The sequence below is a fragment of the Neoarius graeffei genome, chromosome 11, assembly GCF_027579695.1.
Source record: "Neoarius graeffei isolate fNeoGra1 chromosome 11, fNeoGra1.pri, whole genome shotgun sequence".
Lineage (NCBI taxonomy): Eukaryota > Metazoa > Chordata > Actinopteri > Siluriformes > Ariidae > Neoarius > Neoarius graeffei.
In genome coordinates this window covers 27,557,920-27,585,148 of record NC_083579.1, presented here as the reverse complement: position 1 = coordinate 27,585,148, position 27,229 = coordinate 27,557,920, and the positions used below count along the sequence as shown (strand labels likewise).

Here is a 27,229-nt window from a genome sequence, read left to right as displayed (position 1 = left end):
GGGGGCGTTGGAGTGTCTGATTATAATTTCAAAGTAAATTCTGTATTAAAATTACTAAATAAGCAAATGCCGTTACAGTCCATAAAACATAGGAAGTACAAGTATGAGAAGAAAACAGTAAATCAGAAAGCTTTCTGATTTACTGTTTTCTTCTCATACTTATACTTCCTATGTTTCATGGACTGTAACGGCATTTGCTTATATACAGAATTTACTTTGATGAAATTATAATCAGACACTCCAACGCCCCCCCTAAAAAAAAAAAAAAAAGTGCGCGATTCAGCCGTGAAAAAGGCGGCATCCGCCAAAAGGCGCGCCGTTTGCATCCCTGAATATTTCAAAGCATTCTTAGCATGTTGTATTCCAAAATACCTATCTCATGAAAGCACACAGCCTAATAACAACGGAGCACAAACCGATTTAAAACGACCGCCGTGTAACGCCTTTCCACGAAGATGATGCCACACAGAATGTTGGTAAAGGGCGAGGGGAAGTTGGCCTCCGCCTTTTCCTTCACCTCGACCTCCTCGTCGTCATCTTCGTCCTCGGAGTCGCTCCACGAGACGTAGTTGTCCTGATTGCGGTTGTTGTACCACTCGACGCTCTCAAACTGCTGCCTCTCAAAGGGTTTATACTCGTGCAGGATCTCCAGCAGCTTGATCACTTTGGGAGTGACGAACTTGAGGTCGAGTGACGCTGGGGAGAAGCGCTCCTCACACAGAGCGTGCAGTTTCCTCAGGATGGTGTCGGCAAAGAGCAAGAACTTGCGGTTCAGCTCCGCCTGCTCATGCTTGATGTACTTCTGCAGCTCACGCACCATGATGCCAGCAGCTTTATCTGCACACCAGGGGCCGAGCACGGTCAGAACGGCCCTGCAGTCACTCAGAACCTACAGGAGCAAAACAAGTACCGGGGATGAAGATTCACCACAAGGCACGAGTATACGAGTCAGAGGTGCTGTTTCAGAACACTTTGCTGGAGACGAGTTTTAAGGCATTTACACAGTGGATAGGACATGAAATTGAGATGTGAAAAGTCATAAAATCGGCGAGATTTTCAGAGTATACACACAGAGTCCGATGCAAATTTTGTAAGATCTCACGCTCGTTTCACACTTGATTCACGCCGTGACTAGAAATAGCAGGGATGCAAACGGCGCGCCTTTTGGCAGATGCCGCCTTTTTCACGGCTGTCTGGGGGACTTGTGTGAATCGCGCAGATCTGATGAGGTTTTTTTTGGGGCGGGCGTTGGAGCGCACACGTAAAGCCAATTGGCTGAGCGCCATTATTTGCTGCTGGCTGCACTTCACTGCACGCGCAAGGATTTCCATCAGTCCAATGTAAATTACGCAAGTTACGTAATTGGCTTTACGTGAGCAGCTTTCTGATTTACTGTTTTCTTCTTATACTTCTTATGTTTCATGGACTGTAACGGCATTTGCTTTAGTAATTTTAATACAGAAGTTACTTTGATGAAATTATAATCAGACACTCCAACGCCCACCTCCCCCCCCCAAAAAAAAACTCATCGGATCTGCGCGATTCACACAAGTCCCCCAGACAGCCATGAAAAAGGCGGCATCCGCCAAAAGGCGCACCGTTTGCATCCCTGAAATAGTGTCTTGAGTGAATGATGGAGTCATCTAGAAGTGATGAAAAAGCAATTACAGACAGGATGTTGGGCAACAAGAAAGAAAGCATCGCTCAGGGTGCTGTGTTCACGGGCAAAACACAGCTTCTCAGCTCCTGGATGTGAATGACGCTTGTGCGTGGCAGAGACTCGCCAATAAAGTAGTAGCCATTACGACTAAAGCTAAGAGCAATGAACGCTGAGGCCATTTTTCAGCTTACTGTTCTATTGTGCGGGACTTAGTGGAACAGTCATTTGATTGGTCAGGTAATCATGTTTGCATGAGAAATTTGACAAAAAAAACAAGATGGATCCAATTCCCCCTCCCTCCCGCACCGAATTTCATTCTTGGTGTGTAAAGACTAATAACACCACATGTACGTAACAACCTGTGCGATTCTGTGCAAATATTTCGTCTGCAAAGTTAAAAAAAAAAACCCAAGAGGAAGTGCAGACATTTTTTAAAAGCCCAAAAAAATTTCATCTGAGGTGGAAGAGTTGGAGATTAGACTTAATAAATGGAGATGGAAAAAGCATTCTGAATAATGATGTAAGCAGAATCATCTCTCACTACATCCAAGAGCACAAAGTACGTGTTACATAATAGTACATCAATAACAAGTAGTCTATATTACAGAATGCGTAATGTATTGCCAAGAGATTAATCCTAATCACAATACCAAACAGTTAAGCTCAAGGTCAGACACTTAAAACAGGCTTTCGTCTAAACCAGGGAACAAGGGCGCTGCGCCCTCTTACTCTCGGCGTGTGCCCCCTTACTGAAATGCCGATTGAACCCCAAGTCACACTTGGGCCATGCACTTGTATGCTACTGCACAACATGCAATCTTTCTCAAAACGATCTTTCCTCCGTGAAAACATCCCAGCAACACCACGTGACAATGTGTCTGACCATCAAATACGTTATAATTACTCCAAAAACATTCCAATCATGGTAGATACACCGCCAGACGGTGCAAAAACAATCCGAATTGGCGTTTTTAGACTGAAGCGCGATGTTGTTTAGTTGTTTACTTGTCGCGGCTGCTCTCGCGAGATTTGACATGCAGGGTTTTTTCTAGAAAAAATTAGTACGAGGGCACTCACCATGGCGAGGGAGCAAAGCGACCGGGTGGGTGGGGGATGGTGCCGGTTGTCCGTCCCCCCTCCGCCGTGCGAAGCCTTTGAAAAATTGAGGCTATCTGAGAGGGAAATTGTAACAAATTGTCTGTCAACATTGAAAAAGAAAGAAGTAATCATCTTCTGCCCCAGGACAGTCTTTGGCTTTCTTCCGTTTCGTGCCGCGGGATGACATCTTTAAATGCCCAAGTGTCAACAAAAACAACTCGCGAACTACTTCTGTCAAACTCTCGCGCCGGTGGGTGAAAGGTCATTCAGTCTCGAGAAATCTCGCTCTACAAGCCAGCTGACCTTGTATGTAACCCATGTTAAATCTCGCGAGAGCAGCCGCGACAAGTAAACATGGCGCCCCAGTCTGGAAAACGCCAATTCAGATTGTTTTTGCACCGTCTGGCGGTGTATCTACCATGATTGGAATATTTTTGGAGTAATTATAACGTATTTGATGATCAGACACATTGTCACGTGGTGTTGCTGGGATGTTTTCACGGAGAAAAGATCGTTTTGAGAAAGACTGCATGTTGTGCAGTAGCATAAGTGCATGGCCTAAGTGTGACTTGGGGTTCAATCAGCATTTCGGTAAGAGGGCGCAGTGCCCCTGTTCCCCGGTTTAGATGAAAGCCTGACATGGGTTACATACAAGGTCAGCTGACTTGTAGAGCGAGATTACTGAATGACCTTTCACCCACTGGAGCGGGAGCTTTTGACAGAAGTAGTTCGCGAGTTGTTTTTGTTGACACTTGGGCATTTAAAGATGTCATCCCGCGGCACGAAACGGAAGAAAGCCAAAGACTGTCCGGGGCAGAAGATGATTACTTCTTTCTTTTTCAATGTTGACAGACAATTTGTTACAATTTCCCTCTCAGATAGCCTCAGAATGTCCCATTGTAGCCTCAGTTTTTCAAAGGCTTCGCACGGCGGGGGGGGGGATGGACAACCGGCACCCCACCACCACCACCGCTTCGCTCCCTCGCCACGGTGAGCGCCCTCATACTAAATTTTTCTAGAAAAAACCCTGCTTAAAATACTGGTGACAAGTCGTTCCCTTGTCTGTGCCTGAATCCCTGTTGGGTTTGAGCATGTAGTGCACTACATACATTATATAACCGTATGGTACACACCATGTAGTGAGCATACACACTGAACAGGAGGCTGTTTGAGATTTGGCTTAAATGGAAGATGACCAATTTTACAAACCTGAAACTGTAAATTTGATTGGGGGGGACGTAATGTTGCTTTTTGAAAAGATTTAATTCAACCAATCAATGACCTGCACCTATTTCTATCTCCACCCACATTTCCGTTCTTGACCCTTGGTGCTTAGGCGAGACGGGGAACCAGATTCAGCACAGGCATGTTGGTCCCATTCAGCCTTTTTGGCCAATGGAAATAAAGACAAGGCGCAGGTGTTTAAAAAGAGAAAGAGAACCTGTTTGGAGATGTAGGTGGGGTCTCGGTCCTCCCTATGTACAGATAAGTTGTAGTCATTGAGGAAATGAAGAGCATCATCCAGCTCGTTTAGAAGCCTCTCAGACAGGCCACTGTTATCCTGGTAAGGGCCGCAGTCCAGCACCACCTCTCGAGGCTGGGTCGCGTACCTGCATTATAAATAATAAGGCACAAAAAAAAAAAAAAAAAAAGTGAAAGACGTGTGGCATCTGTGCATCAGGCCCAGTAAAGGAGGCATGGCCTCTGTGCCCATCAGCCTCAGTGAATGTAGCAAAGCCACCCACTGATCAAACTTGTACTTAATTTGGCATGAAACTGAATTGTCATTTCATTATACACTTTAAACAACTTGTGCTGGCTGTGCATCTTTTACACATCAGACTGTTGATGTACAGCAGGAGGACACATTCCGAGCTCTACTCATGAGTAAGTGTCCGACTGTGTGAATACCCGCACCTGTCCAGTACAACAAGGTCAGTGGCAGTTTCAGCATTGCTCTTGAGGATCTTCTCTAGGTTCTGGATCTTCTCCTCCAGGTCAGATGGGTCACATTTCCCATTTAGAATGGAAGCAGTCAGACCTAGTATACGTGGGCATCCTGGACTGTCCTCGCATTTCTAAGCGTGTATGGAAAAAAAGCTTTAAAATCAGCACAGAACACATCAGGGCACAAATATTACACCCGAGTGAAGACATTATCATATAATAATAATACACAAACTCAAATGTCATAAACTTTGGTCAATGACATGAAGTAAATGCATTCTTATTAAACCATGCTGCCTGACTGACATCTTTTTACCATCTCTCCAGCGCAAGATGACACTTTTATTCACCTCTCTCTGGATGAGAGCAGACATGATTCTCAAGTTAACGCTCTGTAATTTTACCTTCATTATGTCCCGATAGGGATGGTCCGTGATTGCAAGGTGGCACTCATCGAAAATGACCAGGTTGATCTGTGATAGTGACAAGACCCCGAACCTCAGCATGTGCAGGAAGATGTTGCACGTCATAACGAGCACCTGCGAGAGAACGAGGCGATAAAAGGATGGTGTCCAGCCAAGATTACAACATGACAGGCAGTGGGAAGATCAGGTCTGATTATGGCACTGAAAAACTCATTAAATGTTTCCAAGTGGGGAAAACTTTTCTCCATGGGAGTCAAGCTATTCAAAACCAGCACAAATCACTGGAAGGTGGTCACCAACCTCGTTACACAGACGTAGCACTCTCAGAGTGAGCCACATCTCTCACACTAACAGACGGATTAATAAACTAAAAAAAAAGTAGTTTTACTTCTATATGCTCTTTCTATCACTGTTAACTGACTGTTGATCAGCATGATGGCTAGTAAAAAGCATTCCGTTATACAAGGGGTGGGCAATTTATCAATACAAACACACACGGTTTTAGAATTCAGGGTACATTTCACGTCTCCGACATAAACCCTTTGTTATTTTCCACAAAAGAAATCTTTATTGAATCAGTTTTGAACCATAATGGAAATTATGACAAGCTTTCACCAATAGCAGCGCTTGATGTACATTTTGCACCCAACTGACCCATAAAACCTTAACTAAATGACCCCTCCCCCCACATTATTGGCTGTCTTCTACTCCTGATTCATACGTTCAACTTGAATAAACATGAAGTGATTCAGTCGAACAATCTGTTTTGGGGCTTATTCTATTAACTGTTATAAAATCAATTGCATAGAAAATCTATTTTTTGGATTACGTGAACTTTTAGTAATTAAAAAAATTTATTTTTTTAAACCCGTCCCAATGTGCTAGTCAACTCTCTTATAAAACCGCATAAAATTCACAAAGACTTTTAATAATACGCATGACACCTGCACCGAGAGAGGTCACTTCCTCTGGCGGGAAACTTCAGAAAGGCAGTGTGGTATGTTCTGTTTCTTTGATTAATTTGAAAGAAATGTTGAGGATACACCAACAGTACATTAATTATTCGTCAACTCCGTTATTGCGATACTGGAGTGAATCTCTCACTCGATTTTTTTAACAAGAGTGCTCTGAGCGCACAATATCCCCCGCTACAATATATTACAAACGAAATTGCAGTACGTGTGTTACTGTCCGATAAAGCCTTCTGCCAAGTTTCGTGAAATTCCTCCAAAAATTGTGAGAGGAGTGGATTTCAGAAGCTGAGTAGCCTTTCTTGGGACGGATGAACAGACAGATGGATGGACGGACATCACCACAACATAACCCCCCCCCGGGCCTTTCAGCCAGTGGGGAATAAAAACAATATGATTAAAATCCATAAAATTCTGTTTTTATACATGTCGTGTGGTAGCTAGTTTGAGGTTAGCATGTGGAGTTAAGACACAAAATGGTGGAAAGCGTCAACTCTGTTAGTGTCAATTCTGCCCAGTTCAACGATAACAGAGTTGACAATGACTAACAGAGTCAGCACTCGAAATGTACCTGCAAATACAGAATGGGCCATATATACATAAAAAAAAATTATAATCACAGTACTTTTCTACCTTTATACAGTAAAAATTATAATTTTAAAAATGTTCAAAAGATTCAAAACTGGAGAAAATGTTATCAAATTAGCAGCTCCCAGAGTCGATAAGTTACATACATACAGCGATACCCACAATAGCTCAGAAAACTGGCAATATATCACAATATAACATTTTCGTGAAATTGCCCAACCCGACAATACACTGTGTATAAGAATATTGACAATGAATTGAATTAAATCACACCTGATTTTCCTTTATCTCTTCATTCCAAGTGTCCTCTGTCCATGACACAGAGTTCTCTATGTATTCCCCAACCCGAAGATCCGAATGGGTTCTCACAGTGGAGGCTTGCTGAACCACAGATGAAGCTACAACCAAAGAAAACGTGTTAATAAATTCATGAAAGGACAAGGCATGCAGAAGTCCAAGAGTCAGCTCGAATCTGATTCACGGTGTATGGGAATGCAGTGGTGACTATAGGGATGAAACATTCACTGGTTTCACAGTAAGCCACAGTAAAAATTCCTGACTGTTAGTTTCAAATTTTAATTATCGTTAAAATCGCTGTTTGAAAATAGTCAATAAATTAATCAAGAGAAAAACAGTTATTAGTGGAAGCCCTAATATTTTAATATTTATCCAAACAAAACATGCATTGTGCTGCTAATTATTTACAGTTTTCAATATAAAATTTGTTGAAATAATTTCAGTACTTTTTGAACATTTTTAGCACATTTTAACAATACTACAATCATACTGATAACCAAATGCTTGAAAAACCTCATGTCCGATCGTCCCAGATGACTAAAGTCTGTGCAAGGACAAGTAAAAACGGTACTCGTCTGATCGGACGACAAAAGTTAGTGCTGGCAACCTAAGCAACACAGGCACTAAGAGAGCAGGGAGCCAGTCTAAAGTAGCTTGTCTCATTTCACGGGAAATGCATTAAAAAGTTTTATTCATCAACACGACAATATACACAGTGGGGCAAAAAGTATTTAGTCAGTCACCAATTGTGCAAGTTCTCCCACTTAAAAAGATGAGAGGCGCCTATAATTTTCATCATAGGTATACATTACCTCAACTATGAGAGACAAAATGAGAAAAAAAATCCAGAAAATCACATCGTCTGATTTTTAAAGAATTTATTTGCAAATTATGGTGGAAAATAAGTATTGGTCAATAACAAAAGTTCATCTCAATACTTTGTTATATACCCTTTGTTGGCAATGACAGAGGTCAGACGTTTTCTGTAAGTCTTCATAAGGTTTTCACACACTGTTGCTGGTATTTTGGCCCATTCCTCCATGCAGAGCTCCTTTAGAGTAGTGATGTTTTGGGGCTGTCGCTGGGGAACACAGACTTTCAACTCCCTCCAAAGATTTTCTATGGGGTTGAGATCTGGAGACTGGCTAGGCCACTCCAGGACCTTGAAATGCTTCTTACAAAGCCACTCCTTCGTTGCCCAGGCGGTGTGTTTGGGATCATTGTCATGCTGAAAGACCCAGCCATGTTTCATCTTCAATGCCCTTGCTGATGGAAGGAGGTTTTCACTCAAAATCTCACGATACATGGCCCCATTCTTTCTTTCCTTTACACGGATCAGTCGTCCTGGTCCCTGTGCAGAAAAACAGCCCCAAAGCATGATGTTTCCACCCCCATGCTTCACAGTAGGTATGGTGTTCTTTGGATGCAACTCAGCATTCTTTCTCCTCCAAACACAAGTTGAGTTTTTACCAAAAAAGTTCTATTTTGGTTTCATCTGACCATATGACATTCTCCCAATCCTCTTCTGGATCATCCAAATGCTCGCTAGCAAACTTCAGACGGGCCTGGACATGTACTGGCTTAAGCAGGAGGACACGTCTGGCACTGCAGGATTTGAGTCCCTGGCAGTGTAGTGTGTTACTGATGGTAGCCTTTGTTACTTTGGTCCCAGCTCTCTGCAGGTCATTCACTAGGTCCCCCCGTGTGGTTCTGGGATTTTTGCTCACCGTTCTTGTGATCATTTTGACCCCACAGGGTGAGATCTTGCATGGAGCCCCAGATCGAGGGAGATTATCAGTGGTCTTGTATGTCTTCCATTTTCTAATAATTGCTCCCACAGTTGATTTCTTCACACCAAGCTGCTTACCTATTGCAGATTCAGTCTTCCCAGCCTGGTGCAGGTCTACAATTTTGTTTCTGGTGTCCTTTGACAGCTCTTTGGTCTTGGCCATAGTGGAGTTTGGAGTGTGACTGTTTGAGGTTGTGGACAGGTGCCTTTTATACTAATAACGAGTTCAAACAGGTGCCATTAATACAGGTAACGAGTGGGGGACAGAGGAGCTTCTTAAAGAAGTTGTTACAGGTCTGTGAGAGCCAGAAATCTTGCTTGTTTGCAGGTGACCAAATACTTATTTTACCGAGGAATTTACCAATTAATTCATTAACAATCCTACAATGTGATTTCCTGGATTCTTTCCCCCCATTCTGTCTCTCATAGTTGAAGTGTACCTATGATGAAAATTACAGGCATCTCATCTTTTTAAGTGGGAGAACTTGCACAACTGGTGGCTGACTAAATACTTTTTTGCCCCACTGTACAAGTACAAAAATATTTTGAGGAAATTGTTCAAATTTCCTTGTTTTTGGTTATAATTCATCGAAGTATGCGTGTTCGAGTGTCCAGGAAAAACTTCGTTCAGAGGAGTCAACATAATGACGTAATTATCCCAATTGGCTAAGGGTGACGAGGGTCAAGGACATCGTGTGCCAGCAGCACAGTTGAAGTGGGCAGGTGTCAAACTTGGAACTTTTATATCACGATTAGAGTTAATAATAAACGATATCACTGAATAGTGTTCCTTATCTCTAACCAGTATGCACGTGCGTGCGTGCGTGTATACACAACCCCAATTCCAAAAAAGTTGGGACAAAGTACAAATTGTAAACAAAAACGGAATGCAATGATGTGGAAGTTTCAAAATTCCATATTTTACTCAGAATAGAACATAGATGACATATCAAATGTTTAAACTGAGAAAATGTATCATTTAAAGAGAAAAATTAGGTGATTTTAAATTTCATGACAACACATCTCAAAAAAGTTGGGACAAGGCCATGTTTACCACTGTGAGACATCCCCTTTTCTCTTTACAACAGTCTGTAAATGTCTGGGGACCGAGGAGACAAGCTGCTCAAGTTTAGGGATAGGAATGTTAACCCATTCTTGTCTAATCTAGGATTCTAGTTGCTCAACTGTCTTAGGTCTTTTTTGTCGTATCTTCCGTTTTATGATGCGCCAAATGTTTTCTATGGGTGAAAGATCTGGACTGCAGGCTGGCCAGTTCAGTACCCGGACCCTTCTTCTACGCAGCCATGATGCTGTAATTGATGCAGTATGTGGTTTGGCATTGTCATGTTGGAAAATGCAAGGTCTTCCCTGAAAGAGACGTTGTCTGGATGGGGGCATATGTTGCTCTAGAACCTGGATATACCTTTCAGCATTGATGGTGTCTTTCCAGATGTGTAAGCTGCCCATGCCACACGCACTAATGCAACCCCATACCATCAGAGATGCAGGCTTCTGAACTGAGCGCTGATGACAACTTGGGTCGTCCTTCTCCTCTTTAGTCCGAATGACACGGCGTCCCTGATTTCCATAAAGAACTTCAAATTTTGATTCATCTGACCACAGAACAGTTTTCCACTTTGCCACAGTCCATTTTAAATGAGCCTTGGCCCAGAGAAGAAGTCTGCGCTTCTGGATCATGTTTAGATACGGCTTCTTCTTTGAACTATAGAGTTTTAGCTGGTAACGGCGGATGGCACGGTGAATTGTGTTCACAGATCATGTTCTCTGGAAATATTCCTGAGCCCATTTTGTGATTTCCAATACAGAAGCATGCCTGTATGTGATGCAGTGCCGTCTAAGGGCCCGAAGATCACGGGCACCCAGTATGGTTTTCCGGCCTTGACCCTTACGCACAGAGATTTTTCCAGATTCTCTGAATCTTTTGATGATATTATGCACTGTAGATGATGATCTGTTCAAACTCTTTGCAATTTTACACTGTCGAACTCCTTTCTGATATTGCTCCACTATTTGTCGGCGCAGAATTAAGGGGATTGGTGATCCTCTTCCCATCTTTACTTCTGAGAGCCACTGCCACTCCAAGATGTTCTTTTTATACCCAGTCATGTTAATGACCTATTGCCAATTGACCTAATGAGTTGCAATTTGGTCCTCCAGCTGTTCCTTTTTTGTACCTTTAACTTTTCCAGCCTCTTATTGCCCCTGTCCCAACTTTGAGATGTGTTGCTGTCATGAAATTTCAAATGAGCCAATATTTGGCATAAAATTTCAAAATCTCACTTTCGACATTTGATATGTTGTCTGTGTTCTACTGTGAATACAATATCAGTTTTTGAGATTTGTAAATTATTGCATTCCGTTTTTATTTACAATATATATACAGGTAGTCGTCGACTTGCGACCTATGCGACTTTACGACCGTCTGGTTATGACTGGCAAGTGTTTCCCAGCTGAACTAGCTGAGCATATGACAGTTTCCGCCCCAGCTCCCGGCAGCGCCTCTTGCCGCATACAACAGTTTCTGCCCCAGCTCCCGGCAGCGCCTCTTGCCACGTACAACAGTTTCCGCCCCAGCTCCCGGCAGCGCCTCTTGCCGCATACAACAGTTTCCGCCCCAGCTCCCGGCAGCGCCTCTTGCCGCGTACAACAGTTTCCGCCCCAGCTCCAGGCACATGCGCAGTCTCTCTCACGCTCCCTCGCCGTCACACAGTTTCCACCCCAGCTCCTGGTTTATGAAACAAGCAAATGCTCCCGCCAGCCCGAGCGCTGCAACAGCTGATAATGACATATACAACCTACAGCCAAGCACCAGTGATGCCAGTGGTCACTAAATTTTGTATTTTGCTATGTTTTACATTTGTATTTTGGTATGTTTCACACTAAAATTTAATATTATTTAAAATTTAATAATATTTTATGATTTATTATTTTTATTTTTTTATTTATTTTTTTTCTTTGTCTATAATTGTAAAGTGTCCTTGGGTTTCTTGAAAGGCGCTACATAAATTTAACTTATTATTAAAATGTTTTCTATTTTTCACACCTGTATTTCATATTTTTTGTTTTGCATGTTAAATGAATTGTACTGTACGCAGTGCAGTATGCAGTGTTTGACTTAAACCAAATAATGAGCCAAGGTAATGAAATAAGAAAATGTTGATAAAATAAGACTAAGTTGATTACATTATCATTACACATCACAATGTACTTACGTTCATTTAACATAGGCCGACTTACGACCAGATCGGTTTACGACCGGTCAGTCGTAACCAAACGCAGTCGTAAGTCGACGACTACCTGTGTGTGTGTGTGTGAGATATATATATATATATATATATATATATATATATATATATATATTTTTTTTTTTTTTTTTTTGGATGGGTTCATACATTTCATAATGATATAATTTTTATTTTCTAAATATGCATCAACATACCGCCATTGTGGCACGGGAGCTTGTGATTGTTGGACAGCCGACAAAGGGCGTCTCCCATTGGTTGTAAATTGTGACAAAAACTGTAAACACATACGGGACCTGCTGATTGGCTGTTCACATACTGAAGCCAAGCGGAGCTGTCCGGCTTCTGTAGCTGTTGTCCGAAGAAAACTACAGCTAAAAAAGTTCTACTCCTGGATTACTTGGACAATCTTAGTCAGAAAGAAGCGAAGGATATATATACACGGAAATGAGAGTTTATTCGCGGTTCTGATCTGTGCAAAATTCCTCGAAACGACTGGAGTGACGGTGCAGATTTGTGGCTTAGAGTTAGCATTAGACACGCGCTGAAATACACCTTTTTCCCCCCTGAAGAGTCCCGACACAGAAGAACAGTTTTAAAAAACTACAGAAGCAAGAAAACCTGTGTGTAAAGACTTTTTCCCCCCCCGACATCAGCTTTTGGGAACAGAATGTTGTGAAAGCCAGATCATTTACTCTCAAAGGGCTCCGACCTAAACTGTGGGCTAGATCTTATTCCCACTCGTCCATATCTCAGCAACCCCAAGGACACTTAGTTACACAGCTATCTGCACTCCATCATTTATACAGAGATACTTATTATTGTTAAAACAATATCTGAAGTGTTATTTGTAAAATAAAATATCCTGCTCTAGACTTTCAAACAATTTTGTAAGATTTTATTTTAATTTTATCTAATAGTGGATGGTACAATAATTACGAACACTAACAATCAGCACATTTCAGTTGTAGCTATAGTCATACAGTAACTATAATCATTCTTGTAATACTAATTTCAATAAATGGTTAATGTTCAGTTCCCTTTTCATTTATTCTCGATTCAAAGGCACAGCTGAGTCACACAAGTTGATCAGTGTGTAACAGACAATAACCACAGGGTTCTCCATGAGGGGTTTTAGAGGTGCGGGCCGCCCCCCCCTTCTGTGATTCCCGCCCCCGTTTAATTTCTGCCGCCCCTTTACAAAAGGAAGAGACGTCCCTTTGTTTTCTTTGTGACAGATAGCCTTTCTCTGTTGGAGTACCGACAACGCAACAACACCCGAATGTGAAACTCATTGTGTGTGTAAGAGCGAGCAGCCCCTCCCCACCCGCGCGCTGCGCTTAGAGACACTGAAAGGCACACAGAAAGGGCAGTATTTGCTCAGAGTGCACCCTCCAAACAGGGATTTACACGAAATCGGAAGGAGATATTCACAAAATTCTTTCACACTGAGTGCCACAAGGCTCTCCTGAACACATTGATGTAATTTTTTTGTCTGTAGTGTAAAAAATGAGGATGCTAGAGCGAGTTAAAAACGAGTGACTTTTCTGATTTTGCAGTACAAGCGCTGCCACGTTTATAATGGGAGTCTATGGGGAAGCGCGTCTGTCCTCCCCTTACTTTCAGGCTTCTCATTTAAAAATCGTAGGGGTAATCGATAAGGGTCACTAATCTGTAGGTCGTTTATTTTAGACATATATCTAGTTATCTGTTCATTAGAAAAATGAGCCGTGTAGTCCGTCGGTTGAAATTGATCCATTTTGTATACGAGTGTAACAATATTCAGCTGTGTTGTTGACCGACAAGATGGCAGCTGTTTACATTCCAGCCGGGATTCGGTCACGTGACTGCAAGAGGTCTATAAAACCGTATTAACTATACGCTGACTGGAAAAAATAAATTTTTTTAGAGAGTAAAGTACATTGAAAAGATGTTGTTTTAACTATATTATATAGTTAAAACAACATCTTTTCAATGTACTTTACTCTCTAAAAAAAAAAAAATTATTTTTTCCAGTGGTGCCTGCAATTACATTTCCATTTCAAACAATGTCAGCTTTTGTGGAGCAGTGTGAATATAGTTAATACAAAAACTTTTCTGTACTTTTCTGTTCTTTTTTTGTAGTTTGCTAAATAAAAAATATTTTTTCCAGTTCCATTTCAAACAATGTGTCTGAATATGATGTGTAAGTGTGTAATGTTTGATGTATGATGTGTTTTGTACCAGTCCAATTGATTCCTCTATTCTAAATGATTACTACTTGAGAGTATTTTATGCAAAAGACATATGTAAATGTATGCAAATTTGTTTCAAGGTCATCCGATTGACCCCCACCCCCCTATATTTTCAATCCGTGGAGAACCCTGAATTATCCAATCAAAGGCTCGAATGTACTATATTTGCTTATTTAAACCCAAATCCGATTTTGTTTTGGCCAGGCAGATTATATCATTTGTTGCAGACCCAACTGTATCACATCCTACTGTATCTAAACAGACTGAATCAATTAATATATCACATGTGTCAGATTAACAATGTTATGTACACAGTCTACAGACAGACAAAACCAAAATCAGTGGTTTCCCATGACATTTGTACCTGTATTGACCAGGAAAACAGTCCTCCTCCCATCCTCCTGGCGGATTTGGTGGGAGAGCTCTTTTATAAGAAGTACTGCGATAAACGTCTTCCCTGAGCCTGTGTTTAAGCAGACTATAGTGTTGTGTTCAAGAGCTGCTTCGAGAAGTTCAACCTGAAGGAGCAAAAAGAAAACAGGACACAGAGACGTATGAGAATACAGACGATACAAAATGAAGTTGAAATTAATTCATATTTTACATCATGCGTACATCTTCAAAACTGTTCAGCCATCAGTGCATCGGTAAATATGGACAGACTTGCCTGATATTTTCTTGGTGTGTATATGTTGTCGTGGATAGCTTCCTGCTGCCACGGCAGGCCGAAGAAAGGCCCCATGGGAGAGGAGGCAGGGGTCACCAGCTGCAGTCCTGCCATGCTGAGACTCCAATCATCCAGTGTTTATTCCATTTCGTCCTGCTCTTTGAAAGCTCACTGCACAATGACAATAAATAAATAAATAAATACACTTACATTCTCTTAAATAAAAGGTTTCACTTTTAGGTTTCTTTTTTTGGTTCAGGAGCGGATACATCAGAAATGCGTACACTCACTGACCACTTTATTAGGAGCACCCATCCACCTGCTGGTTTATGCAGGTATCTAATCAGCAGATCCCTTGACAGCAGTACGATGCATCAAATCACGCAGTTACAAATCAAGAGCTTCAGTTAATGTTCACTTCAAACATCAGAATGGGAAAAATTGTGATCTCAAAGTGTGACTTTCACTGTGGCATGGGTGTTGGTTTGAGCCAGATGAACTGGTTTGACTATTTCAGAAACTGCTGATCTCCTGGGGTTTTCACACACAACAGTCTCTAGAGTTTAGACAGAATGGTGCGAAAAACAAAAAACATTTGAGTGAGCGACAGTTCTGTGGGTGGAAACAAACACCTTGTTGATGAGAGGTCAGAGGAAAATGGACAGGGGTGGGTTTCCCAAAAGCCTCTTAACGCTAAGAGCATCTTAATTAGGACAGACAGAGAGAAAAAGAGAGCATTCATTTTGCTGCTCGCTCTACCATTTAACGATCTTTGTGCTGAGTTTTTGGGAAACTCAGGCCAGGTTGGTTCGAGCTGCCAGGAAGGCTATAGCAACTCTTATAATCACTCTTTACAACTGTAGTGAGCAGAAAATCATCTCGGCATGCAACAACACATTGGGTTCCACTCCTGCAGCCAAGAACAGGGATCTTAGAATCAAGAACAAGTTCCTATTAAAGTGGCCGGTGAGTGCAAGTTCAAACACCATTAATCTCGCGAATTAATATTCTATGGCAAAAATGAATACCATTGAACCTCACTGCTCAGCTCTATTGCATAGAACAAAAAGTCATTCCGCTTGTCCAAGATGGCTGCCATCATAAAGTTACAGTGTACAGTAAAGAAACAAAAGTCAGACACCAAGCAACGACTCAACTACACTCTGAGAACATCATCCAAAGAAAACGAACTTGCAGAACTATTCCTTTAAGAAGCTCTTAAAGTTCTTGTGCCCAGCGTGTGTGTCTGTGTGTTTTGTGTGGACTTACAGGGTGTGTCTTCAGCACAGCTCTGTGGATCCAGGCAGCACTTATTCTGGGCTTCATCATCACTCGTCTCAGCCACACCCACAGAATCTACAGCACAAAACACAAGGCACATCATATGAAGGAACAAAAATATTAGAATTTCACATTTGAGAAAAACAGTGGTGCTGAATTCTCAACTCTGATCGGTTAGTGTTGATTAAAAAAAAAAAAAAAAACCAGCACAGCTTGAATGCGTCAAATAAACATTTCTTTTTTTTTTTAATAAAATGCGTTATCGCTACTACGGTTAAATTTTCTGTGAAATGTTTGTTTATTTAACATTTATGGAAGGAGTCTCCAGTTTCAGTGCTGTGTAACAGTTTGATATGGGGAAGGTTTTCAGCCTTTTGCTTTATGGTTTTTCTCTAACGTGTTTTATTTGTCTTAAGCCTAGGTCACAACCGGACGTACAAGTTTTTGGCCGTGCGATTTTTGGCGTTTCCCAAATCGCTGCGTTTTTTTTTTTTTTGTTCGTGGAGAAAGACGCACATTGGCCGCAAGTTTGTCTTGCAACCTGAAAAAAATGTAAGTGCCCATAGAGTTTGTTTGACATGACAAAGAACCTCTGCGGCCGGTCTGCGGCTCGAAAATCAGCACGTCACATGCGCGCCCTCCATGCATTTCTTGCGTTTTTTGCACGTAGACCGGCCGTAGGAGCACGTACGCCCGGTTGTGACCGAGGCTTTATTAGAATACTTGCCTATTCAGAGATGTTTCCACAATTTTCAAGAATAAAAAGGTACAACGCGTTCTTTAATTAACATGCTGCATAACTGTTGGTAAATTGCTGTGGTATGAAGAGAATAAAACACTTGGGGTCAGCTTGAGGATGGTAACAGTAACTTGGCTACATCATTTTCCCATCGCAGTACTGATCAGTATGTCTTCAATTTTGTGGTCTTCAGTTCAATAGTAAGTATTTTGCACAAAGTTTTATTAATCTGCATTTTATGAAACCACAAACACACATTACCCTCACACAGCTCACAGACAGTCACAGCTTGAGATGATCTTTTTCCAATGTTCTGGGGGGGAAAAAAAAACAAAAAAAAAAACAATATTATTATGAACATGTCCAGGGCTGGGTAAGCAAGGAATCTGGATCTGGCCTGTCAACAAGTTTTTGGTGCGCCAATATCAAGAGCAAGCGGCGTTCCCTGAACACAGCTGTAAAACATCACGGCTGACGCTGCAGGGCTTCGACTCAGCTCGCAACACATTTGCTCCTGGTTAAATCCTGCTCTCGCTCTGGGTGTTGGACTGCCATGAATTTGACAAGCACATAGTCGCTTTCAGGGTTTTTGCATTTAAAAAATAAATAAATAAAAATGCCGATGCACATATTTTCTGGGTAAGGACATGGCACGGTTTGCTCTTAACATCTGGGCAAAAATAAATAAATAAAAACAAACAAACATGTAGTACTATTAGTGCTTCACGTTCATCCAGCTGAAAAAGTGTACAGTACAACAGTGCTGATATTAATAAAGGATGTCAGCATTAAAGCTGAGGATTTCATAAATAAGACAAGCTCTGAACAGGGATACAACACTGATGTACTCTGGGTGAGGAGAGAGAGAGAGACATGGAAAGACGCATGGTGAGACAGTGAGGGAGGAAGATGGGGAGATGCAGAGAAACAGCAAGACGCACAGAAAAAGAAAGAAGAAACCTTTATGTCACATGCACACTTCAAGTACAGTGAAATTCATCCTCTGCATTTAACCCATCTGAAGCAGTGAACACATGCGCGCGCACACTCAGAGCAGTGGGCAGCCACACCAGAGCGCCCGGGGAGCAGTCAGGGGTCAGGTACCTTCCTCAGCCCAAGGCCGCCCCACGTCAACCTAACTGCATGTCTTTGGATTGTGGGGGAAACCGGAGCACCCGGAGGAAACCCACGCAGACACAGGGAGAACACGCAAACTCCACACAGAAAGGCCCTCGCCGACCGCTGGGTTCGAACACGGAACCTTCTTGCTGTGAGGCGACTGTGCTAACCACTGCACCACCGTGCGAGAGAGGGAGACAGCGAGAGAGGGTAACAGGGAGAGATGCACAGAGACAGGCACAGGAAGACAGTGAGAGAGGGAGACAGGGAGAGAGACAGACAGCAAGAGGAAGACAGAGAGAGACACAGACAAGGAGTGACCCACAGAGAGACAACTAAAGAGGGAGACGGGGAGAGACGCACAAGGAGACACACAGGGAAGACAGTGAGAGAGACACAGAGATGGAGAGACGCATAGAGAGATAGCGAGAGACACAGATAGCAAGGGAGAAATGCAAAGAGACAACGAGAGACAGCAAGAAAGGGAGCGACACAGACAGCGAGGGACACACAGGGAGACAGCGAGGGGAGGAGAAAGGGAGAGACACAGGCAGTCTGACTTGCAAAAATGAAATAACGGTGGTTTCTTCTCACGTTAAAAGTGTGACTTTCGAAAAAAAAATGAGAGGGAGAGTTCGTTGCTGCCTCTGGTGAGTTCTCGGTTCCAGATGAACGAGTTATCTGTGCAAAAAAAAACCCAAAACTGCCATTTCTGAATCATTTCTTCTGTAGTGGGGGGGAAAAAAAAAAAAAAAACAGAACTGTTACAGAGCAGATCCCAGGTCCAGCAGCAGTGCCTGAGGAAATCATTTTAAATATATACAATTTCCTCACCTCAAACACACGAGACAAGAGACAATGACGGATTACTGGAAAAATAAAGGCTGGTGGCTTTAGTGTGGCTTAAACCAACATGACCAGGCTTCAAAAAGGCAGTGATTTTTCTGTCTACATTCTCATGGGCAACTAGTAAAGGTTGTGTACAGTTCAGACACCCTACAATCAGAGGCACCGTGGCTGGAAGCCGACAAATGGGGCCAAGAATTTACTTGCCACTTGGAAAAAGAAAAAAGCCCTAAAGGCACGCTATCATTCAGGAAGTAAAGGGCCCCCTTCTGCAGAACACGCGTGTCACATGCCTTCATCAATAATTCATCCCTGCTTACATTACTGTCGCTTTAATTTGAAGGCAGCAACACATCCATTTTGAAGAAATAACATTTGTTGAGCACATGTGGTGCCCAGGCCTCGATAATACACCGCTTTAATCTGGACTGGAGAAACGTGAAGCCTGGATGATTAGCCGTTTAGACGTGACAGAGGTCGTCACTGAAATCATCGCCTCTCCACATGCGTTTTGGGTTGGGGTTTTTTTGGTTATTAGGCTGGGTTTTGTGTAGAACACACAACAGCAGGTCACGGCACTGATTACTCTTCATAAGCCTGAGCGCACGCAAACCACATCTCGGGTCCAAGAATCATTTTTACAGGAACTTGAAGACAAGGAGGGAGGGAGGGAGGGAGGGAGGGAGAAAGAGTGGCGAAGGGAGAGAAAATCATACTTACATTAATATGTTACAATAAAAGAAACCTGGAATAACAGTTTATACCATAGCACTGCTGATTAATCGAGTAGCAACTCAAATCACTAGGCACGTAACAATGTACTGTGCAATGATAAAATGCATGACAATTCAAATCAATTAAATAAATTAATTGCGATTATCATCAGGCTATATAATCTTAGTTTTTCCTCACCGTAATTGTTTTATTTAAACAGCAGAGGGTGTAATAATGTACAATAATGGGAATACTTCACCGTAGGTGGAAGTAGCACAGCTCTAATGCTGTGAAAACACACAAAAAGCAGCTCGAATATAGGAAATAGCTGCTATGTGGTTGACTACGAATAGATTTAACAAGCATTCTCACAGGGTAGCCATGGCATAAAGGTTAGAGATGCAGCCTTGGGCCCAAAAGGTTGCTGGTTCAATTCCCTGGACCGGCAAGAAAAATCCATGGCTGAAGTACCCTTGAGCAAGGCACCTAATCTCCAACTGCTCCCCAGACCCTGGGGTGGGTGGGTGTGTGCATGCTCTTGCTGTACATCGCTCTGGATAAGAGCGCCTGTAAAATCAGAGCTCTCTTTTTACAGACTGCTGAAAGATAAAGAAAATGGAGGTAGTGTAACTGTTCATAAGCTTATTAAGAAAAGGCCTATTTACTTTTTCATTTTTAATAAAAGGAATATTTTACTTCATCAGCTATTGTATTTTATTCCAACCTTTACAACAGTGTGTAATTATTGTTGGTTATTAAGAAAATGGTTTTTTTGAATATTTAAGTTGATAATGAATAGTTGTAATGTAATAAATGCTGCTTTTATCAGCAATAAGATTTCATTTTTTTTAAATATCATCGGAAAGTCGAATCATGAACCCAGGATCGTGAATGGAATCAAACTGAATTGGTATATGCCTACAAATCACAAATGCATTTATGTGCTCATTCAAACCTATCATTTCTATACGAACATACAGAGACTTTTAAACGATGCAAAACCACCATGCAAAACGTATGCGGAACTGTGTGAGAATATGGAGACATTTATTTAACATTTATGGAATTAGTCTCCAGTGTCAGCACTTTGCAGGGGCAAAGACAGGTTTTTAATTTGGGCACCATGGCAAGCATAGCAAGCCAAAAAATTTTTTTTTTTTACTATTTTCGCGCATAGCGTGCCGAAAATTTGAGACGTATCATTTTTAGTAATTTATTTAACCAATTATAAATATATCGAGCAATAAAAATAATACAAATTACATAATCATGTGCAAGTATAAAGTAGTGCTGTATCTAAAAAGTCAAAAGTTTTCTCCAACATTCTGAATAAATAAAAAAGAAAAATAGTTCATAAATTTTTTTTATATGCATAAAAAATGGGAAACAATATGTAATATCAATCTATTTGCACAAGATTATGGGCAGCAGAGAACTTTAAAATCTCAAACAGTGAAGCAATAATGATCTAGAACAATCAAAATATCAAAAATATGACATGCATCTGTCTAAATTAAGCTATTGATACATATCGAAAAAGCTAGAATATGTCAATTCAACAATATATCAATTAAAATAAAACAAGATATCAATATATAACCACATAAAATACTTTGTAGTACGTCTTTACATATATTAATAATAGGTCCAGTAGTATAATTAGTACAACAGTCATTCAACAACACAATTAAAGTTATTACTTTTAGAATTAAATCATTTTCTACAGAGAAATTGGTGTGCAAGATATTTTCTAGCAACAAATACATACCGTAAAACTTATTTATAAACCTCCCCATTCCCCCGCCTGTAGACTTAATAATGCCATCGATTGTGCGTTTTCCATGAATATATGAACTGCTGTTCTTATTATGTGATTTACCAGTTGTCTTAGGTCTACCACGACCCGGCATGACGACCACTTGTCAATCTATACTATCAACAGTATCACAAACCGACAGCCACGTGTTATCATGAATCGTTGAGAATTTCACAACATAAACAAAGGAAGTATATTTTACGGCATTCAGACGTCAGATACTCAGGTGGGATTTACATTAGACCGTATCAGCGGATCATCAGATTAACGTTTTTAAAACGATTCGCGTGCACACAGCAACGCCAATACACGATTCGCGTGCACACAGCAACGCCAATACACGGATACGCTCGGCTCCGCAGGCATCCTGCGCTCCAAATCACTCCGCCCTGAACAGCGAGTGCCCTCTGGAGGGTGCGCACTCCGGCCCTGCGCAGCTCACAGAGCGCACGAGCAGTGATTTGGGACTGAGCCGCTGTGTGTGTGATCCCAGTGCATATCGGGCATGCACGTCACTTACCACTTGCAAGTGGAAGGATGGCAAGCCTAAAGACAATCATAACTACACAATGGGCAGTATTTGCATCAGTATTTGCAGTATTTTCATACTTTTATACTCTTTAATGAAAGGTGATACAAGGCGGAAGTCCGCGCCGTTTTTCAGCAGTTGCGTCACATGACCAACGCCAGCAAATCTGGAAGGTGGATGTCACAGTGACGTTGTCCAATGACGACGCCAGCTAGAGCTCAGCACAGCGTATCCACGTATTCTCAATGTTTACACAGCACCGGACCAGACACGATCTGGATTGAATACGTGGACCCTGGCGGATTCCCGTTTCCCGGCGTTTTAATGTAAACAGACAGTGCATCCGCGAAGAAAACAAGACAGATACGGTCTAATGTAAACTTGGCCTCAGACACGGTTTACGGTAATCGCTAGACGCATTTCATGTTATGAAGCGACTGAACAACAAATTGAAAAAAAATAAAAAATAAAATATATATATATATATATATATATATATATATATATATATATATATATATATATATATATATATATGCCAAAAAATGACATTTAACAATAATTTAAAAATATTTTGGGTTCTCCACCCTTATGAAACAGGATTTGTTTCTTCTAATTTGGGCGATTTTCGTATGTTCTATTTTGGGCCTTTTGACAAGCCTGTAATTTGGGCGCCGTTATAAGGTACATAATTGGGGCTGTATTTGCCCTTGCTTTGTGAAAGTCAGAGGAAACTCTGTACTGGACGTTTTCAGGATGGCGAGTCTTGCAGTTTCCTGAGGAGCTGTATTTGTTGTCTTATCTTCAAGAGAAAGTGAGATGAGCATTTAGTGGCTATTTCAGACATTTTCACAAATGCATGTGGACACCTGACCATCACACCCATATGTGGGTCTTCCAAATTGTTCAGTGTCTTTGTATTCTGTCGTGTTACAATTTCTCTTGGAACTTACAGGCTCGAACCCGCTCCACCACAACAACGCTCCTGTGCACAAAGCAACACCCATGAACACATGGTTTCCTAAGTTTGGAGTGGAAGAACCTTGAGAGCCCTGACCTCAACCCTACAAACCTTTGATGAACTGGAACACTGACTGCACCCTGTGACTCATCACCCAACACCAGTACCTGACCTCACTCATGCTCGTGGATCTGAACGAACACAAATCCCCACAGCCCCACCCCAAAATCTAGTGGAAAGCCTTCCCAGAAGAGTGGAGCTTATAACAACAGCTAAAGGAGGAATAAATCGGAAATGAGACGTTCAACCAGCACATAAAGGTCTGATGCCCACAAACTTCTGGCCATATAGTGCATGCTTTCAATCCTTCCTGCTCGGTAGGTAGATCAGCTAAATAAATAAATAATCGACATTCCCTTGATTATTATCTGTCGAAAATGAATCCAAAGCATTCTTTGGAAATCATAGGTAGCTACACCTGCTTTGCTTGATGAAATTCAGGCCTAAAACATCACATCTTTGTAAAGCAGGGCTCTTTCGTGCATTTTATTCTTCTTCTTATTTTTTTTTAAACAAGCTTGATAGGCAATTTGTTGGGGGGAGGAAAACCCCACACATTTTGCATAGAGGCTGTGGCAAATTTCTAAACAAAGAGAGCTGAGTGAGATGTGGATATCCAGAGGAGGAAAAAAAGACAACTATTTTTTTCCTTTTTTTTTAATTCATATGAATGATTTATTGCATTTATGGAAGGAATAAAAAACACAATGAGGTATACTAACGTAAGAAAATAATCAATGACGTGGTGGTGTGATAAGTGTTTTATTTCTCATTACAACAATTGCTGCTCTTTGTTTTTATTCATCGGTTTATACATTCTCAGAAAATAAAGTAAACTATTGTCCCTTTAGAGGTACAACAGCTCATCTCTGGAGCACTTCCCTCTGAGGTACTTATTTATACCCTTTATATACTGCTCGGGGGGCAGCACGGTGGTGTAGTGTTTAGCGCTGTCGCCTCACAGCAAAAAGGTCCGGGTTCAAGGCCCGTGGCCGGCGAGGGCCTTTCTGTGCGGAGTTTGCATGTTCTCCGTGTCCGCGTGGGTTTCCTCCGGGTGCTCCGGTTTCCCCCACAGTCCAAAGACATGCAGGTTAGGTTAACTGGTGACTCTAAATTGACCGTAGGTGTGAATGTGAGTGTGAATGGTTGTCTGTGTCTATTGCCGCTTTTCCACTACCAACGCAGCTGAGTTGGGCTGAGTCGAGCTGAGTGGGGCTGTTGGAGTTGCATTTCGACTACAACCACGCTGAACCGTGCTGGCTGGAAGTGGGTGGACACATTGGGTGGAGTTAGTGAAAGTGGGTGGACGTCACGTGATGTCGTTAGGCGGCGCAAACAGTGACATCAGTGAGCTTTTAAGCGGTAGTCTCACGACCCGGATAGTAAACAATAAACATGGAGTCGTTAGTGTTGCTGGTCTTGGTGCTGTGGCTTGTTGTCACCGACAACGCCAACAGATACTGGCAAGAGCGTATAGATGAGGCGAGGCGCATAAGGCTTCAGAAATTCTCGTAATTTGTAATTCTTCTTCTTCCAGGTTTACGGTGTTTACAGATGCCAGCGTGCTTGCAGGGCGTGTGGGCATGTGAGGACACTCCTCCTCACCAGTCAGTGCACAGGGGAGTGTCTCCTCACGCCCCTAGCCCCACTCGGCTCGGTTTGGCTCGGTTCAGCCTCACTCCAAAACCGTGCGAGTTTTGGGTGCTAAGCAGGGCTGAAGCGAGCTGAGTCGTGCTGCTCTGAGGTAGTCGAAACGAGAGCCGTGTCAGGCTGAAGTGAGCTGAAGCGAGCTGAAAAAGGGTAGTGGAAAAGGGCCATTAGTGTCAGCCCTGTGATGACCTGGCGACTTGTCCAGGGTGTACCCCGCCTTTCACCTGTAGTCAGCTGGGATGGGCTCCAGCTCGCCTGCAACCCTGTAGAACAGGATAAAGCGGCTAGAGATAATGAGATGAGATATACTGCTCGGGAACATATGTGTACTTTTTCAGCCCTAAAAAGGTACACATGGTTACCTTGAGGTCCAATAATGAGCCCTAGGGAGTACATTAGTGTAGAGTGTACCTTGGGGGACAGAAACAGACTCCTACTGTACCCCTGTTTGACAATGCTGAGTTTACAACCCCAACAGGAAAACAATTCCTGATCTTACTTACATTATAGAAGATAAACAGTCACTCCGTCACCAGCCTCTCTTTCTTGAAGCGATGAAAAAAATCACTCCGAAGATTTTCCTGCAGCAGAAAACATGTTACAAAAGCACTGACACTGGAGACTCCTTCCTTACAAAAACACTCCATCAACCTGTCCTTATGTTTCTTCTTTGTTAAATCAAAGCTTCCTCACTTCCTCCTCCATCCCAATTTAACACCTAATTCTGCAATTATTCCACACTTTCCAGGTCTTAATCACCAATCTGGCAACTCAAAGCTCAAATTAAACTGACGATAAAATCCAAATCCATCAAAACAAAGTTCATAACAAGCCGTCAATAATAATTAAAGCTGTAACTGAATTGCCTCAAGTTTAGGCCTCGATTCGACCTCGGCGCTGGCTCAATTCCAAATAGCTCTGTACTACTCGCAGAGTGTGCTACATAGGGTGCACACGTCATGGAAGATAAACCCTACGGAGTGCACGAATACAGGGAGCCGAGCACGATTTGGGATTATCCGCTGATAGTGTGCGTGAGGCATTACTAAACGCGCTGAGGAAACAAAAACGTGTGCTTTATTCTGGAAATGTGCTAATCAGTGAAAATATAATATATAAAAACTCTAAACAATAAGATGTATTTTTTTATAAGTCTATATTTGGCTAGTTAGCATAGTCAGCTAAGAGGCTAACTAAAAATCGGAAATATCACTGTACTCGCTAACACTCCTCATTCATGTTGAAGAAGGAGGGGGAAACTACATTTGCGTATTAAAGCACTATTTTGTGCACACAAATTATTTTTAAACATTAAAACGACGGTTAGTTTCACAGCGGATGGTGGTTATGCTAAGCTAGCTAGCTTGCTGAAATGTCACAGCGCTGGCCTGTGAAGCTAACTGGGTACAATTTTAATTTCTGAGTTTTTATTAAACTCCTGCATGAAATGAAATGTTTAAGATGCTTGTTAAGAGTAGAGAATCTCACCTATGGTGTGAACTGTGCAGCTTTAGTGCTGTTCAGTGAGGAACTCCTGCTCTCACTCCATTCTCTCCTCTTACTGCTCAGACAGCGGCGAGCGCGCGCACGCACTCACTCACGCGCAGGGAAGCGCGCACGCAAAGCAAACCGGAAGTGCCCAAAGCCGGACTCTTATTTCTGTATAAACTTCATCTTAGACTCTTATTTATAAACTGGAACATATAGTGAAAAATAGAACAGAAGGAACTCAATACCGAAAAACCAGACGTTAACAGGGTCGGGATTCGTTTTTCTTCCTGACTTACACTATAATAGTTGTGTACAAGAGTCACTGCTGTACAGCAATCCGGGGGGAAACAGACAGACACGCGCACACAGAGACTCAGAAAAACAGTGAGACACAGAGAGAGACTCAGAAAAACAGTGAGACACAGAGAGACTCAGAAAAACAGTGAGACACAGAGAGACTCAGAAAAACAGTGAGACACAGAGAGAGACTCAGAAAAACAGTGAGACACAGAGAGACTCAGAAAAACAGTGAGACACAGAGAGACGCAGAAAAACAGTGAGACACAGAGAGACGCAGAAAAACAGTGAGACGCAGAAAAACAGTGAGACACAGAGAGACTCAGAAAAACAGTGAGACACAGAGAGAGACTCAGAAAAACAGTGAGACACAGAGAGACGCAGAAAAACAGTGAGACGCAGAGAGACGCAGAAAAACAGTGAGACGCAGAGAGAGACTTAGAAAAACAGTGAGACACAGAGAGACTCAGAAAAACAGTGAGACACAGAGAGAGTGAGACAGAGACTCAGAAAAACAGTGAGACACACAGAGAGCGAGACTCAGAAAAACAGTGAGACAGAGAGAGAGACTCAAAAACAGGGAGAGAGAGTGAGACACAGAGACTCAGAAAAACAATGAGACACAGAGAGAGACTCAGAAAAACAGTGAGACACGCAGAGAGAGAGAGAGACTCAGAAAAACAGTGAGACAGAGAGAGACTCAGAAAAACAGTGAGACAGAGAGAGACTCAAAAACAGGGAGAGAGAGTGAGACACAGAGAGACTCAGAAAACAGTGAGAGACACAG

At 42.1% G+C, this 27,229-nt stretch overlaps 1 protein-coding gene across 4 annotated transcripts in view; it reads right to left on the bottom strand.

Annotated features, from left to right (window-relative positions):
- Positions 1–26,228, bottom strand: part of dicer1 (dicer 1, ribonuclease type III) — a 54,895-nt gene extending 28,667 nt beyond the window's left edge. For 2 of the 4 annotated variants that reach the window (XM_060933698.1, XM_060933701.1), the window contains exons 1-11: positions 26,143–26,228; positions 25,158–25,235; positions 17,221–17,272; positions 16,209–16,295; positions 14,940–15,110; positions 14,637–14,790; positions 6,963–7,087; positions 5,110–5,244; positions 4,676–4,836; positions 4,200–4,368; positions 417–889 (exon numbers count right to left, since the gene is read on the bottom strand). In XM_060933698.1, the coding sequence (XP_060789681.1) occupies positions 417–889; positions 4,200–4,368; positions 4,676–4,836; positions 5,110–5,244; positions 6,963–7,087; positions 14,637–14,790; positions 14,940–15,053 (1,331 nt within the window). In that variant the 5' untranslated portion in view covers positions 15,054–15,110; positions 16,209–16,295; positions 17,221–17,272; positions 25,158–25,235; positions 26,143–26,228. The remainder of the gene's footprint in view (positions 1–416; positions 890–4,199; positions 4,369–4,675; positions 4,837–5,109; positions 5,245–6,962; positions 7,088–14,636; positions 14,791–14,939; positions 15,111–16,208; positions 16,296–17,220; positions 17,273–25,157; positions 25,236–26,142) is intronic. The other 2 variants (XM_060933699.1, XM_060933700.1) reach the window with 2 other exon arrangements.
- Between the last annotated feature and the right edge of the window lie 1,001 nt (positions 26,229–27,229).